At 36.1% G+C, this 14,030-nt stretch overlaps 1 protein-coding gene across 11 annotated transcripts in view; it reads right to left on the reverse strand.

The window, feature by feature from the left end:
- Positions 1–14,030, reverse strand: part of LOC121321869 (ankyrin-3-like) — a 149,120-nt gene that overhangs the window by 33,232 nt on the left and 101,858 nt on the right. For 9 of the 11 annotated variants that reach the window (XM_041261177.1, XM_041261174.1, XM_041261172.1 and 6 more), the window contains 8 exons: positions 9,932–10,086; positions 8,374–8,585; positions 7,497–7,704; positions 6,468–6,564; positions 5,723–5,951; positions 4,663–4,788; positions 1,044–1,166; positions 574–600 (listed from right to left, as the gene is read on the reverse strand). In XM_041261177.1, coding sequence (XP_041117111.1) covers positions 574–600; positions 1,044–1,166; positions 4,663–4,788; positions 5,723–5,951; positions 6,468–6,564; positions 7,497–7,704; positions 8,374–8,585; positions 9,932–10,086 — 1,177 coding nt within the window. The remainder of the gene's footprint in view (positions 1–573; positions 601–1,043; positions 1,167–4,662; positions 4,789–5,722; positions 5,952–6,467; positions 6,565–7,496; positions 7,705–8,373; positions 8,586–9,931; positions 10,087–14,030) is intronic. The other 2 variants (XM_041261180.1, XM_041261179.1) reach the window with 1 other exon arrangement.

Consider the following 14,030-nt stretch of genomic DNA (forward strand, 5'->3'; position numbering starts at 1 on the left):
GTTGGAGCTTCCGTTTCCCTTCAGACCGTATCTACGGTAACGGCTGAGCCTTGACAACTGAGATTGAAAGTATTTGTTTATGTCACTCTATGTTTGTTTTATAATGATTTTTTATGTTATTTCTTTTTATATTTGCATTTCGTTTTATATGTTACATTTTGTGTTATTTCGTGTTATTTCGTATTAGCGAAAAACACAGGGCTCTAGTAATAACCACAATCCCTTATTATTTTGCTAAAGGCTTTTCCCTTTGACTTGAGCAAAGATAATTTATATCTACCTCTACACTATAAATCCCCTTCCTTTTAGTGTGGCAGATATTAGAACTCCATCTGAGCATTTTAGCCACAATATAGGATTATATATGAAGAAACACAGGAAGTAAATTTATAATGTGGTGGCAAGAGACAATATAATCTGGATACCTGAATAAACCACAGCAAAATGATAAGGCAAATGAAAAGATGTGGTTGTATGAAAGAGTTCATTTTAAAAGCCATGGCCGTATGTACCGCAAAAAAGAAAAAAAGAAAACCCACACAGCAAACCATTAATGCAGTATTTACAAATTACCTCATCGTCTTGATCTGACTCGATTTCCTTTTGGTTCCCCAAGATGCAGTGCAGAGACAGGGCATAACATAATGGACAGCAGGGAAAAGAAGTATCAGGATATGAAAAAGGCCAAGTTGAAAGCACGCAATGTGTAAGCTTGTTAAACAAACCCACAACCAGCAACGAAAGAAAAAAGAACCAAATATTTATCGCAAAGAAAATACAGGAATTAAAAATAAAAAAAACAACACTACATGCAGTAAGCCTATGGACCATCAGCCAAAGCAAGAGCTACAGGACCAAAAGACCCAGTAAGAAAGAAAATGCTTTAGACGGAACAAGAAAACAGGAACCGACGCTACAAACAGATAAAAGTCACGTTCAGTAGTTTAGTGGACTTATCTGACTTTTTTTTAATTCCTTTTTCTGGGATGAGAAGACAATGTAGAGTATGAGATGAGACTCAGATAAATAACATTTCAACATACCTTCTTGTGGGCTGGCAGTGTAATATTCAAGTTGCAGACCGCTGCCTGGGGTACTCCTTTTGTGATTTTCGTCTCCTTTAGGAACGATAATCGCCCGCATGGCTCTTGACTATTGTCTCGTACCTGAGAGAGTAAAATGAAAGGGTTTAGTAGAGAGGAAGCCTGGATTGTTCTGACTAGTAGATAATCAAGGTATAGTAACTTACAGAAAAGTAAAAAACATTTTTTGCCATTTATGATACAATGGTACTACTGTTACGGGTATTTTGGTTTATACCATTGTGAAACCAAATGTGACCATAGTGGTACCATTGTAACATTAGGCTAATGCTATTATAAATGACTTTGTGCTACCATTTCTTCTTATTATAGATATGGCACTGTCATTGAAACAAGGGGTCACGTCCACTACACAAGAATTATGTAAACTCTTTATAACCTCATAAACTGCTACATCAAAAACCTTTTAAAGATGTGAGTAGAAAATTGGATTTGCCAAAGACAAAGATGTACTTTCTGGGAATAAAGGCTTCATGTCCACACTGCATAACCGATCTTGAGAACCGTACTCAAAAACATTTTAATTAATCCAGCTCAAAGCGTCCACACTAAAGTACTGTTCCATGTTTAGTCGAGCTTAATGCATACAAAACTATTAAAACAGTCCGGATACAATTACTAGCAGCGCACTGTATGCACTGTATTTCATGTTTACAAGCCGGCAAATATGGAGCCTGTGCTCACGGAAGACATAGCGCTTCTTAGCATGAACGTTATGGCTTTGTTTCTGAAAAATACAAAGTACATCTATCATAATGTGTGCGTTTCGTTTTGAACTCTGAAGTAATTCCTTGACCGATTTCATTGCACCAGATATCAGTGTGTCTTGATCTCAGCATCTGATCACGTCGCTCCACAATCTACCATTTTACAACAAGCCCAAATGGTACACTGTACAGGAGTATTGACAGTCGTTCTCAACTTTTTCAGGTGCCTGTTCCGACTACTGTATTTGTAATGTCCACACGCCAAAACATATCAGAAAGCATTTTGGGATATTGGAGGACACACAAAAAATGTAGTTCGTATTACAGCATCCACACTTCTGACAAACAGCACTACCTGATGCAATCTAATTTAGAACCGGACTCGAAACTACACCAAGGTGGTCTTGGGTCCGATTCTTGAGTACGGTATTAAACGCTGCTTAGTTTAGACGCTAACCGTATTTAGAACTTTTAAGCTAGTTTAAAGGCAAATAATATGATTTAAAGACAGAGTGTGGACAGGGTCTTATACTGCAGCATGAATGTCTAAATATATCTCAGAGTGACAAAGCGGAAAGCTGGCTTCAAGCTTGTGTCCCTACAGCTAAAACAATGCCTGTTTCCCATGCACAGAAGGTAAAATTATGAAAGCCTGTAGCAGACACCAAGGAGTTTTGTTTCAGACTAAAACTGAACTGTGACACAACTGTCACAAAAACAACAATAGTGCAATTGCAGCATGTGCCCATAGACCACAATGAAGCAACAGTAGCTGGAATTTCTGCATACGCCTCAAAATTTGGAAGGTATTTAGAATATGGTCTGTTATATTTACTTAGTTTTTTTTTTGTTTTTAAATTCAATATTATTATTATTATTATTATTATTATTATTATTAATAATAATAATAATAATAATAATAATAGTAGTAGTAGTAATCATCCATAACTGGTCAATAAAATGACAAATGTTTCGGCTAGAAGTCTTTTTCAATGTCTTCAATCACTAGTACTGTATTACAACATAAACAAATCCGTTTCATCCAGTTTTTAAATAGGATAAAACAGAGTTGCTGATGTTCTTTTTTAAATACTGGAAATAATTTAATAACGTCTCTAGACCTGTGTATTATTATTATTTGTATCTCTAAGCAGTAGGACTATCATGCCCATTTCAGGGATTTCAGATTGAACCTGCTGATCCAATTCAGTTTGTGAGGATTACTGTTTTTAAATGGTATAGGATACATGTGGATTGTAAATAATGGTAAAGAGAGTCAGGGATATATCTTAGCTACAAAGTTAATCAAAATTGTAAAGCCAATTAGTTAAAGGAGGTGGTTAGCAGCCCTTCTGCATCAATGTTAATATAGCATCTCTAGTGAGCTCATTAAAAGGATACAGACCATTGCTACATTTAAAAATCTATTCATTGGCTCCATCTATTCATATTAAAATGTATTATCATGTACAATATGTTTGATGAATGTTTTAACACTGCGAAGGAAATATCAATGGTCATATCCATAACTATCTCTGATTCTGAACTGAGCACTGCTGGTTGAAGAGGCTGACAAAAAGAAGACATTGTGCATGCTGTGTCAAGTCATCGAGAAGCTGTGATAAATCCAAATGTTGAAATAAAGACGAGTACTGTATTACTTCAAATTAACGCCACCCTCGAATTAACGCCTCACTCAGATATCAGCTTTTTAATAGATAACGCCCTCGAATAAACACATTCTCAATAAAGAAATGTAAAGGTATTCTACTGCTGCTCAAAAAATAAATAAAGAAATCGCAACTCTGGCTATGTACATGTGACGCCCTCAAATAGACTGCAACCTCAATCCAGCATGTAATACAAACCTGTAATAATACTAGGGTCCAGCATGTAGCAATACACAACACCTCAGTATGGTTTGTTATTTTTATAGTACGTCCCAACACAACCCAAGATGAACTACTTACAGAACTGCAAGAAGTGACTTTGGGGGGTGGGGTCCATGGGGGGTGGGGGGGTCTTCTCACCACAGTGTCAGTGGCAACACAGCAGGGGATAAAACAAGGGTTGTCTGTTTACCTCATCCTCAGCTTGGATGGTGAAAACTTAAACTCAAAGGACCTAAGCGCTATCTGAAAGCTAGCCGAAGATATCATCTTGTAGGGGGTTTAGTTGTTTTTTATTTATTCAACTGGAATTTTACTCAGTCCTGTACAACCATATAAAAAATAAAAACATGTTTACTATCTATGAGAAGATTTAGTTTTGGTTTCTTTTAGAGAAATTACAAACAAGCAGGTAAATTACAATGAGAAAAAAATAATAATAACCGAGTAGGATATGTTTTAGTTTAAACAGAAATCAAACCGATATTCAGAGGTAATATTTTTCGTTAAGAAAAACAACTTCACACTCAACTACCGTTCTATCGCCTCTTCTTTTCCCGCCCCATAGCAACCAATACACACTCCTGATTCGCTGGTACGGTACTCCTCTGACCTCTCAACTCCCACCTAATAGGCTCTCGATAACTGTCAGTAAATGTACTGTATTCAAGCCCCAAAAACACACAAAAGTATATTGCTGCAGATCGGAGCCTCTCACAACAGCGCTTCTAAAATGCCTTAAATCATGTAATAAAATATTGCAGCGTTTGTAAAGCATAGTATTATTAAGAAAGGCCACCCTCGTATAATCGCCGCCCTCGTTTAAGAGCCGCAGTCATTTTGATCAATTTAAAATAAACACCACGGCGCCAAATAGAAGTAATACGGTAACAATGATTCAGACAGGGAAATGATGCCTTGAACACCAGAAACCACACTGAGTCAATGCTCCCCCTCGTTTACCTTTACACAGAAAGGCAGTCTGTTCTCCTTGAACGCATAAAAATTAAACACCAGCTGTTGTCCTGCTTTAGTCAAAGGAGCCAGATTGCCATAGCAATCGACGTAGATTGGTTTTCCTTCCAGAACCTGTAAAAAATTATTAAACACCCATTAAAACGAATCACCTCATTCAAAATCACTTTTAATGATATGGCTAGGAATTAAACTATAGGTATGTATTAATGTACAAGACAGTAATAAAGACGTTCGGCCACTTTACACTTACACAAACTTAGAAAGTGCACCAAATGTTGGACAACAAGATTCTATTACTATCACAATGGGCTACCTATACAGGTAAGTGGCATTTCATTAACTCAATACAGCCACCAATGGACTCAAAGAGGGCTTTGAGATAACGAAACAAAATGTCTAATTACAAATCAAGTGCTTTGAAAACATATGCTATTCGAATATGTGCAGCTTGGCAAAAACCTTGACAGGTTACCAAATATTTACTATAGCAACTTATCTTTAGAGACGAGTCATTAGCAGATAATTATGTGGTTGTGCCTGTTAAACCCTATTGGTGTTTCTTATTTGGACTGCGCCAAATTGCAATATGACCTTCATTGCATTCATTTCATTCAAACAAAAGGCATGTGTTATAAACTGTATGCTCTAAGACACAATTTGGAGGATATTTAGTTAAAGGTTCGGAGGGTTAACGTTCGCATTCTTAGACAATTTTACGAAGACCCTGCTGCCATTTTTACAACTCGAATTCAGCTGACATTTTTACGGCTCGAATCCATAACTCAGATTTCACTGAACAGTGTTTGATTTTACTGAACTGCAGGTCTGTAGAGTAATATTACAGCACCTTGCTGACTTCTCATGTCAAATCCCACCAAAGCTGACAACAGAGGCCTCATATCTCTGTTGCAGTGCTATGGCAATTGTTCCTAATTATACAGCCCTTGTATTCAATCTTGAACAATTGTCTGGTTCAGTAATGTATCATGTTAGTAATCTTTACTTCTCTATATAAACAAACTTTTACTTCTCTATATAAACACACCTCAATGTCTTTGCTTCTGGCAACTTCTTCAAAGTTCTCCTGCTGTTCCAATGTTTTGTCCACTTTGTCGTCCGTCATGCAAAAGCATCGCAGGCGGGATTCTACAGGATCGTTCATTTTGGCAAATACAACAAACTTGGCCATGTAGGGAACACAGATTAACTCTCTGTAAAGTTGCGTGGCTAGCCCAACAGTTTCTGGGACTTGGTGGCAGTCTGCAAGCCAAAATCTACAAGAAACAAAACAAGAAATATTTATTTTTCCCTTTGGTTTTACACTGTACGGTTCAAACTTTATTTATATCAACAACATACTGCAGCGTAGCAACAGCAAGACTTGCAAATTAAATCATATCAGATGTTTCTGGCACAGGCACTGGTGTAAAGTCAGAAAGCATATGACAACATTTTATTTAATTTAAATCTTTCCAGACACAAAACCTAAACCCTGTATACAGACATGCCACGGAATCACCTCTTATAATAACCCTAAACACTCTCCTTTCTATGTAAATGTACTGTATTTAAATACCTCAGAATTTGTATACTACATTGCTCAAAAGGTCAGTTACAGGTCTTTGCTGAATGATATTGGTTTGAAAATATGTACTAAACGCGGTCGCCTTGTGAACTATCACACCGAGTAATCTTATTTTCTTAGAATTCTCAGTTTGAAAGACAAACTGTGGGCACTATTTGAAGAGCAGAAATACACAACTACATTGTTTTTACTACAGCTTCCTTACCTGGCAGAAACATTTGTTGTAAAAGAGACGCATTCATTCACAAATGTCAGTGGGGTGGTTCCAGTAATATCTTCCCACTGGGCTGGTGAGGTGCCCCCTGATAACAAAAACAAACAAAACAACATTTACTGAACAAGTACTGACCATCTGTCTTTTGCATCAAATGACAGATTTCTATCTGGACCAAGTTCAGCAGTATTTGAAATCATGTCTATTGGTTTCCACCCAGCAGACAAAGATCAAACTAGTGTCCCTGACTGGGTGCTGTAGAAGAATGGTGGGGAACAGACCCTGGCTAAACAAAAGCCTTATCTTTACATCACTGGCCACTCTCCAGAATTCTAGTTAATTACAAAATAGAGCTCCTGCTAAAGGTAATACAAATGCAAATGTTCTGAAAGCAAACTGTCTCAAGTTTGAGTTATTCATGTTTTTTTTCCTTGTTTGTGTTAAGGTGCTTTGACTATAAGTTCAGGAGTTGCTGTTCAGTTCTAGTTGCCCGCCATAGAGACATATGAATGTAATGTAGGCTAGATCAGATCTTAGTAAGCACCAGCACTCTCTAGTTTCAGAACAAAAAAAACCTAAGAAACTAGCAGGTCACTAGATGAAATGGCTCTTACCTCTATAAAAACACTCTGGCCTATGTTACAATAATCAATGGCAGGTAACTGGAACCGGATAGCAGCTCCTGAGTTCAGGTGAACGCACCTTAACAAAAACTTTGCTTCAAAGCAGGCAAGGGATATTTGAGATGTATCTCAAAGGCTCTATCCTGGTTACATTTTTACACAATTTTCAACTCAAAAGGATAAACAGTGAAACTGTTGTTCTATGCAGGACATAGTACATTGCCTAATTAACAACAACAATAATAATAATAATTATTATTATTATTATTATTATTATTATTATTATTATTATTATTATTATTATTATGTTTATTTTATTTGGGACAGTCTAACTGACCTATTGGTACCTTTATCTACCCACAAGTCAAATTTCGTACAGTATATTTGCTGTTCTTACCCGTTATACTGCACAGGAGTCTCAGACAAGGAGTGGTGTCTCCTTTGTATCCATTGGTTACGCCTTCTCCAGAGGGAGGAGGCACAGGAATCGTCATGGTGATGGGTTTATGAAACTTCCTCCTCCTGGGTTCCACAGTTACAATTGGGCTGAACGTGGCTTTATTTCCAATAACCTTTTTGACAATTTCATCCGGTGCTGGCTGAGCCTGCAAAGTAATATGAGAGTCTTCAGGAGAAGTACACAGACGGTAATAGGTTTGCATCAGTCTGGCAGGAATGCTGACTCTCCCTAATAGCCCAATCTAAAGAAATTCATCCAAGGCATCCCATCACATCTTCTTGACTGTTCAATTTCCTCCATAATAATGAAATAGAATCCCCGATTGTTTTTTAATGTTAAAACATTTTTTGTGAAACAAAGAAAGACTTATTGAGGAATCCTCAAATTTAAAGAGGAAGTCTCATTCAGGTTTATTTTACCAGAGATTGTGGTCCTTAAGAACATAAGAACATAAGAACATAAGAAAGTTTACAAACGAGAGGAGGCCATTCGGCCCATCTTGCTCGTTTGGTTGTTAGTAGCTTATTGATCCCAGAATCTCATCAAGCAGCTTCTTGAAGGATCCCAGGGTGTCAGCTTCAACAACATTACTGGAGAGTTGATTTCAAACCATCATAGATTAAACTTGTTAGTTTGAACTCCACTGCAGTACCCCTGCAGCTTTGACATACAGTGTCACTGAGTACATGGATATACACATAAAACGGGATATTAAACAGACAGAAAATTGAATATTATTGTAATTCAGAGGGTATTATTTAATGATGCTTCTACAAAGCTTTAGTCAATAGAGATCCCTGTGCCAGCACATTACCTGAAGACCAACACGGATTTTCTTGGTCAAAGCCCCTTCTGGGAAAGACGCCCGCACCATTGGCACAGTCATGCTGTGGAGGACACCCCCCTCTGGGCCCATCTGATTGCTCTCCTGTTTAATACGAGAAACCACGGCAAAGTACTGGGGGAAATCCTTAGTGAATATTCGACAAATACGTTTCTTCTCCAGGTCATCCGGGCTGTCAAGTTCTGCAAGGCAAACATTGTTTTGATTTTCACAAAACATGACTAATCACAGTAGACCTGTGACATAGTACTTCCCACCCTGGACCTCAATGCAATACGAAACCTTGCAAAGAAGTTTTTTTTTTTTTTTTTTTTTTTTTTGAGGAAATCCCTGTCGAACACAGTTGATTTGTCTGAAGTATGGCTCTTGTTAGCACAACAATTGTTTTTTATCACATGGGAGTGTCAGAGGTTGACTTCACAAATAAGGATGATGTATTGAAATTTATATTGGCATCTATAATTAATACAGTATTATCATCTGACTAACTTAAGTTACTGTATAATGAATAAGTATGTTACAAACTACTTACTTAAAATGGTCATTGATTCCCAATGAATTCAAGTAGAACACCATAGAAATCAATACTATTTTATTTGAATGTATGTGAACGTATTACCTATTTTAAACAATTACATGAATTGCTACCCCTCACATTACTAATGGGGTTTACTATGACATGAGCTGGAAAAAATTTGACATCTGCACAATTAATCCATACATTTTGTTTTCACCACCACATGGCTTGGACTTTTTCAACACCCTCTGGTTAAAAGTCTCTGTAAACTAAATTCAAATAAGGTATTCAAATTTGGAAATGATGGTTTGCTGTAAATATTTTATACACACATACAAACCAACCATTGTTATCTTTCTCAGAGTGTCACATTAACTCCCTATTATAATAAGCTATTAAACCCTGCTTCACATTGTTTACCAGCTGTTAAACTGTCCATTAAAATGCCCTGAAGAAACCGTATAATATCACAGCATTGCCATCAGTGGCAACACAATGGTTTTGGTACAGATATTCCCAGAGTTCCTGTTATAGTAGCACTGATAGAACTGAAAGACTTATCGGATATTGTAACATTATACAGCAATGGATTACCAGTGTTGTTATAGCATGAAATGTCACCATATAAAAATGTCTGTGTTACCATTATACCAATGGTTTGAATCACTGCAGAATCCCTTGTGTTGCTTCTATATTGTCAAAAGAACAGAACATGCCTCACACACACACACACATATAGTACTAGACACATTTTATAAGGCAAACATCAGGCAAAACAATCAACCCTCATATATATATATATATATATATATATATATATATATATATATATATATATATATATATATATATATATATATATTATTTCTAAAATTAGGAAGATCAATTTGGTTCTGTGGCTTATAAATAACCCACCAAAGCATATGTTTTGTCTATCAACCAAGGAATCTGCTGTTTACAAGTCCTAATTACAAATACCCCCATTCCATTCCTTTGATATTGGACACCTACCTTCATCCATTCCGTTTAGGACCTCATTTAAGTCTTCTGACTTGCAGTCGTACTGGTGCTCCTTCCAAGTCTCTCCGTTCTCACTCCTGAGTATAATCAGTTCTCTCTCTTTGCCCCGCATTGATCCAAAATGGGGGATTTCCACTATCACAGGGCTGGAAGAAATACACGCATTTAACAATCCTATCTTAAACAAGAGAAAAAGGAAACCGATGGGGTGGATTCAATAAAAACACAGCGCTGTTATGGTTTGCTTCCCCTTGTTCTATAGCGGTATTCAATTCATTATTATGTAGGTGGACATGGCCCGAACGCAAATACAAAGCTATCTTTTTACAGCTTAAAACACTTACATAACTATACAGACATAGAGCAGGAAAATCACACAGACGCTGTCTTTTTGATTGAACCCCCTCCCCCCCAACAAATAGCAAGATGCTTCTTTGCATTTTCCTCTGTCGGGGGATGGGGTCCACATCACCATTTGTTTCAGTCTCCTTAGCGTACATTTCAAATGAAGACAAAATAATAAATAATGGTGGTGCAAACCCCTGAATTCAAAAAAAGTAGATCAGAAATTGTGGTCAACAGTTAACACAGCGTTACTGTAATAAACAAACAGTGATAGCATTTACATTTGATATGAAACTTTAGCACCAGTAAAGCTGCATAATCCCTTTTGTTGTTCAGTGTTAAAAATCTTAACATATCATTTGGCATAGTGACAAGGGTTTCCATACAGAAATCCCTTTTGTTGTTCAGTGTTAAAAATCTTAACATATCATTTGGCATAGTGACAAGGGTTTCCCATATGTTTAATATGTAAAAAAAAAAAAAAAAAAAAAAAAAAGAAGCTGAAGGAAAGAGATTGGGGAGTATTAAGCCTACAGTTCATAGTTAACCTTACCAGTACCAGGCACCCACAATGCAGCTGCGCGGCGTTAGTCTATAGCTCTATGAATAGTACCTTGACAGCATCTATAAAAGGTTTTTAAATCAATTTTCCTTTTATCAAGGGTTTTAAACTAATTTTCTTAGCTCTCACTAGTCTTTTCCAGGCTTTACTTTCACAAACTATACTATGCATTCACTTCCTGGATTACCAGTTTTAGTATTCCACTTGAGTCTGACACTCTTAAGAACTGCCACACAGTATATGTGCTCATGTCACACAGGAAGTGAATTAATAGGGTTGGGGCAGGTTACACTGTCTTCAATGTGAAAAAAAGACTGAAAACTACAAAATGATGAGGGATACATACTGATGTCTTAACAAGAGATTAAAATTAAGTTAGAACCCTTTTAACTACCCCTATTTGCCATTGATAAGTTCGACTTTTTCTTAAACTTTAATTCCCCATAACCTTAAACACTTGTAAGTAACTTTCTACATTAGCACCCTTAACATTATTTAATTGTAGCTACCAAGGATTCATTCCAGGTCTCTAGATGCATAGACCAGAGTGCTGCCCGCTATTACTCCGTTTGCAAAGAGATGCAACTATAAATCTATTGAGTACACTACTGTGCTGCCAACTTCTCTATGCTCATGCAGGTATTGGAGTCCCCATGCACTCAGAGGAAATATTTAACAGTGTCCATACAAAAATGTACCTTCAGATCGAAATAAAAGTTAAGAAAACAAATTATAAATTTAACAACAATGAGAGGGGGCAGTGAAAAGGGTTCTGTGGAGTAGTGTTCATTTTAAAACCTTACTCAATAAACCTTTAAGGTTACAAACGGTCATTCTCAAACTGCATAAATCCCCAAGACCAAGGAGTAGAGATAATTGTGAAGTATGTTACATACAGTGTGAATGGTTTGTGGCTCTTTGCTGTCCTTTTTTGGTGACCACTGTGTAAACCCTTGTATTTGATGATTTTTGAAAAAAATACATTTAGAAAGAAGCTTAAGACATTAGGAAGGGATATCTATATATATATATTATATATATATATATATATATATATATATATATATATATATATATATATATATATATATATATATATATATATATGTTAATTTGAAAAAAAAAAAAAAACAATTTAAGTGGACTCTGCAGCTTCTTAAGAAGAATACCAAGACAATATCCTTGTTTTCCTACACAGGTTGTAACTGGACATATTGCGCAAGTTTGGACATTTCACCCAAAGTCACTTGCAAATTGATTTAAAGATGTATATGGCTCAAAGCCGAATAAGGCCACTATATGTTAACAAAAGCTGTCATACAACAGAACCTCTTATACAGGGTGCTTCACACATTTTGCTCCGAATCCAATTCATTGTTATTTATTATTATCTTTTTTTTTTTTTTTTTTTTAAATACTTGTTTAGTCAAATAACACATTAACCATGTTCGATAGGGCTCTTAACAAAATATTATGTTACACAATCTGTGTAGTTAAACCAGACTGATTCTGCCTACACCGACATTAAATACCAAAATGATTTCACAATTAGTGCAAGACATTTAATGTGAAGAAAAATAAATAAATAAACAAAAAATGATACAGAGAAGGTACCAAAGATGGAACTCAATTACACACGCCAAATTTTCTTATTCCCAAAACTTTATACAGCACAAATGATCAAATTGTATGGATTTATTACAAATATATAATACAATGCAGATGTAAATGATCTATACACAGACTAAAAATATTTAATCTGAAACAAGGTTGTCTATTTCTGAAGAGCTGTTACATGAGCGGTATTACACTGGATCAGCCTATTCCGGTGTTTCAGTGTTTCAACTCTGCAGATACCTTCTCCATAACTGAAAAAAATCAAACTTCCACTTCATAGTACAATGTGTTTGATGCAGCCGTGGGAGATTAAGATTAGAAAGTACAGAAAAGTAAAGCAGTCATGAAAGCAGTCATGAAAGCAGAATGCTTGCGGTGAGACTCACATGCCCATAAAGCGAGAAAGACTTAGCAGAGCTTTGAGAAGTCAAGCCACCATGATTGTCTTTCAGTGACAGGAATCAACTGAAAGCTTCAGAGAAACAGAAAAAAAAAATATATATATATATGGGAGTGACTAAAAAAAAAAAACAATAGAAAAAAAAAAATTATAATTTGCTTGGACAGTTTATGTCTTTTCTAAACATGTTTATCCTACCCAATAAATTTTGTTCCTCGCGGCCCAAGCTGCAGGATTCGGTTAACCAAGCTCTCACCCTCATTTAGAGGGGGGAGATTGGTAGGAAGGTGGAGTTTACTGAATTACATCCATGCAGCGATAAGAGAAACAACAAAGGGAAAATAAGAAACAAACTGTCAGCCCCGAAGGACCCTGTAATTTCCATTAAGGAACCAGTTCAGGAAAAATCTCACCATGTCCTAGTGCAGTGATTCCCAACCTGTACTCCATGAGTCAACTCCAGGTCAACTCCCCAAATTCGGTTACACTGTTCTTGCAAAAACCCATTTCTACACAATCACACATTATGCTACTACAATATGTACTACTAAGCAACACAACAAACAGCTTTAGCCACATTATATATAATAAGATATGTATGTAGTCTGCATTTTTCCCCTTTATTTCTTTTATTAGAGGTGTGTTTATAAATTAATATTACAGCTCCCTTTGATGCAATACCAAGCATCACATTGAAAGCCCCCATTAACTGAAACAGCTTTCTAATATGAAATAAATACTAACTAAACAACTGTTACACATTATGAAGCCGCATCTTGTCAAAATTACAGGCTTCTTTTTTTAAAACAATATTATTTAAAAGGTACTAGCATTCTATGATGATTCCAGTGCTTGTTTACACTGCTCAGGAAAAAAACAAAAATGTAATCCAGCTGCGTCAGCCTTCTGGCTCCGCATAAAGATAGTGCACTGCATTGAACATTCCTAATTTAATTGACTAAATTAAAATGAACAAATAAACAAAAAAACAACAAAAAAAACCCCATTAAAACCACAGTTTTGTACTTTTCATTTTCAACAATATAAAATGTGCAATATAAAAATTGCCAGGGATATGAATATCCTTATTTCCGTATTATACGTTTTTAGAAAGGTTAGCTGCATATAGTAATAGATATTAATGTGAAACAAAAAGATGCTATATT

Source organism: Polyodon spathula, chromosome 10 (genome assembly GCF_017654505.1).
Source record: "Polyodon spathula isolate WHYD16114869_AA chromosome 10, ASM1765450v1, whole genome shotgun sequence".
NCBI classification, from domain to species: Eukaryota; Metazoa; Chordata; class Actinopteri; order Acipenseriformes; family Polyodontidae; genus Polyodon; species Polyodon spathula.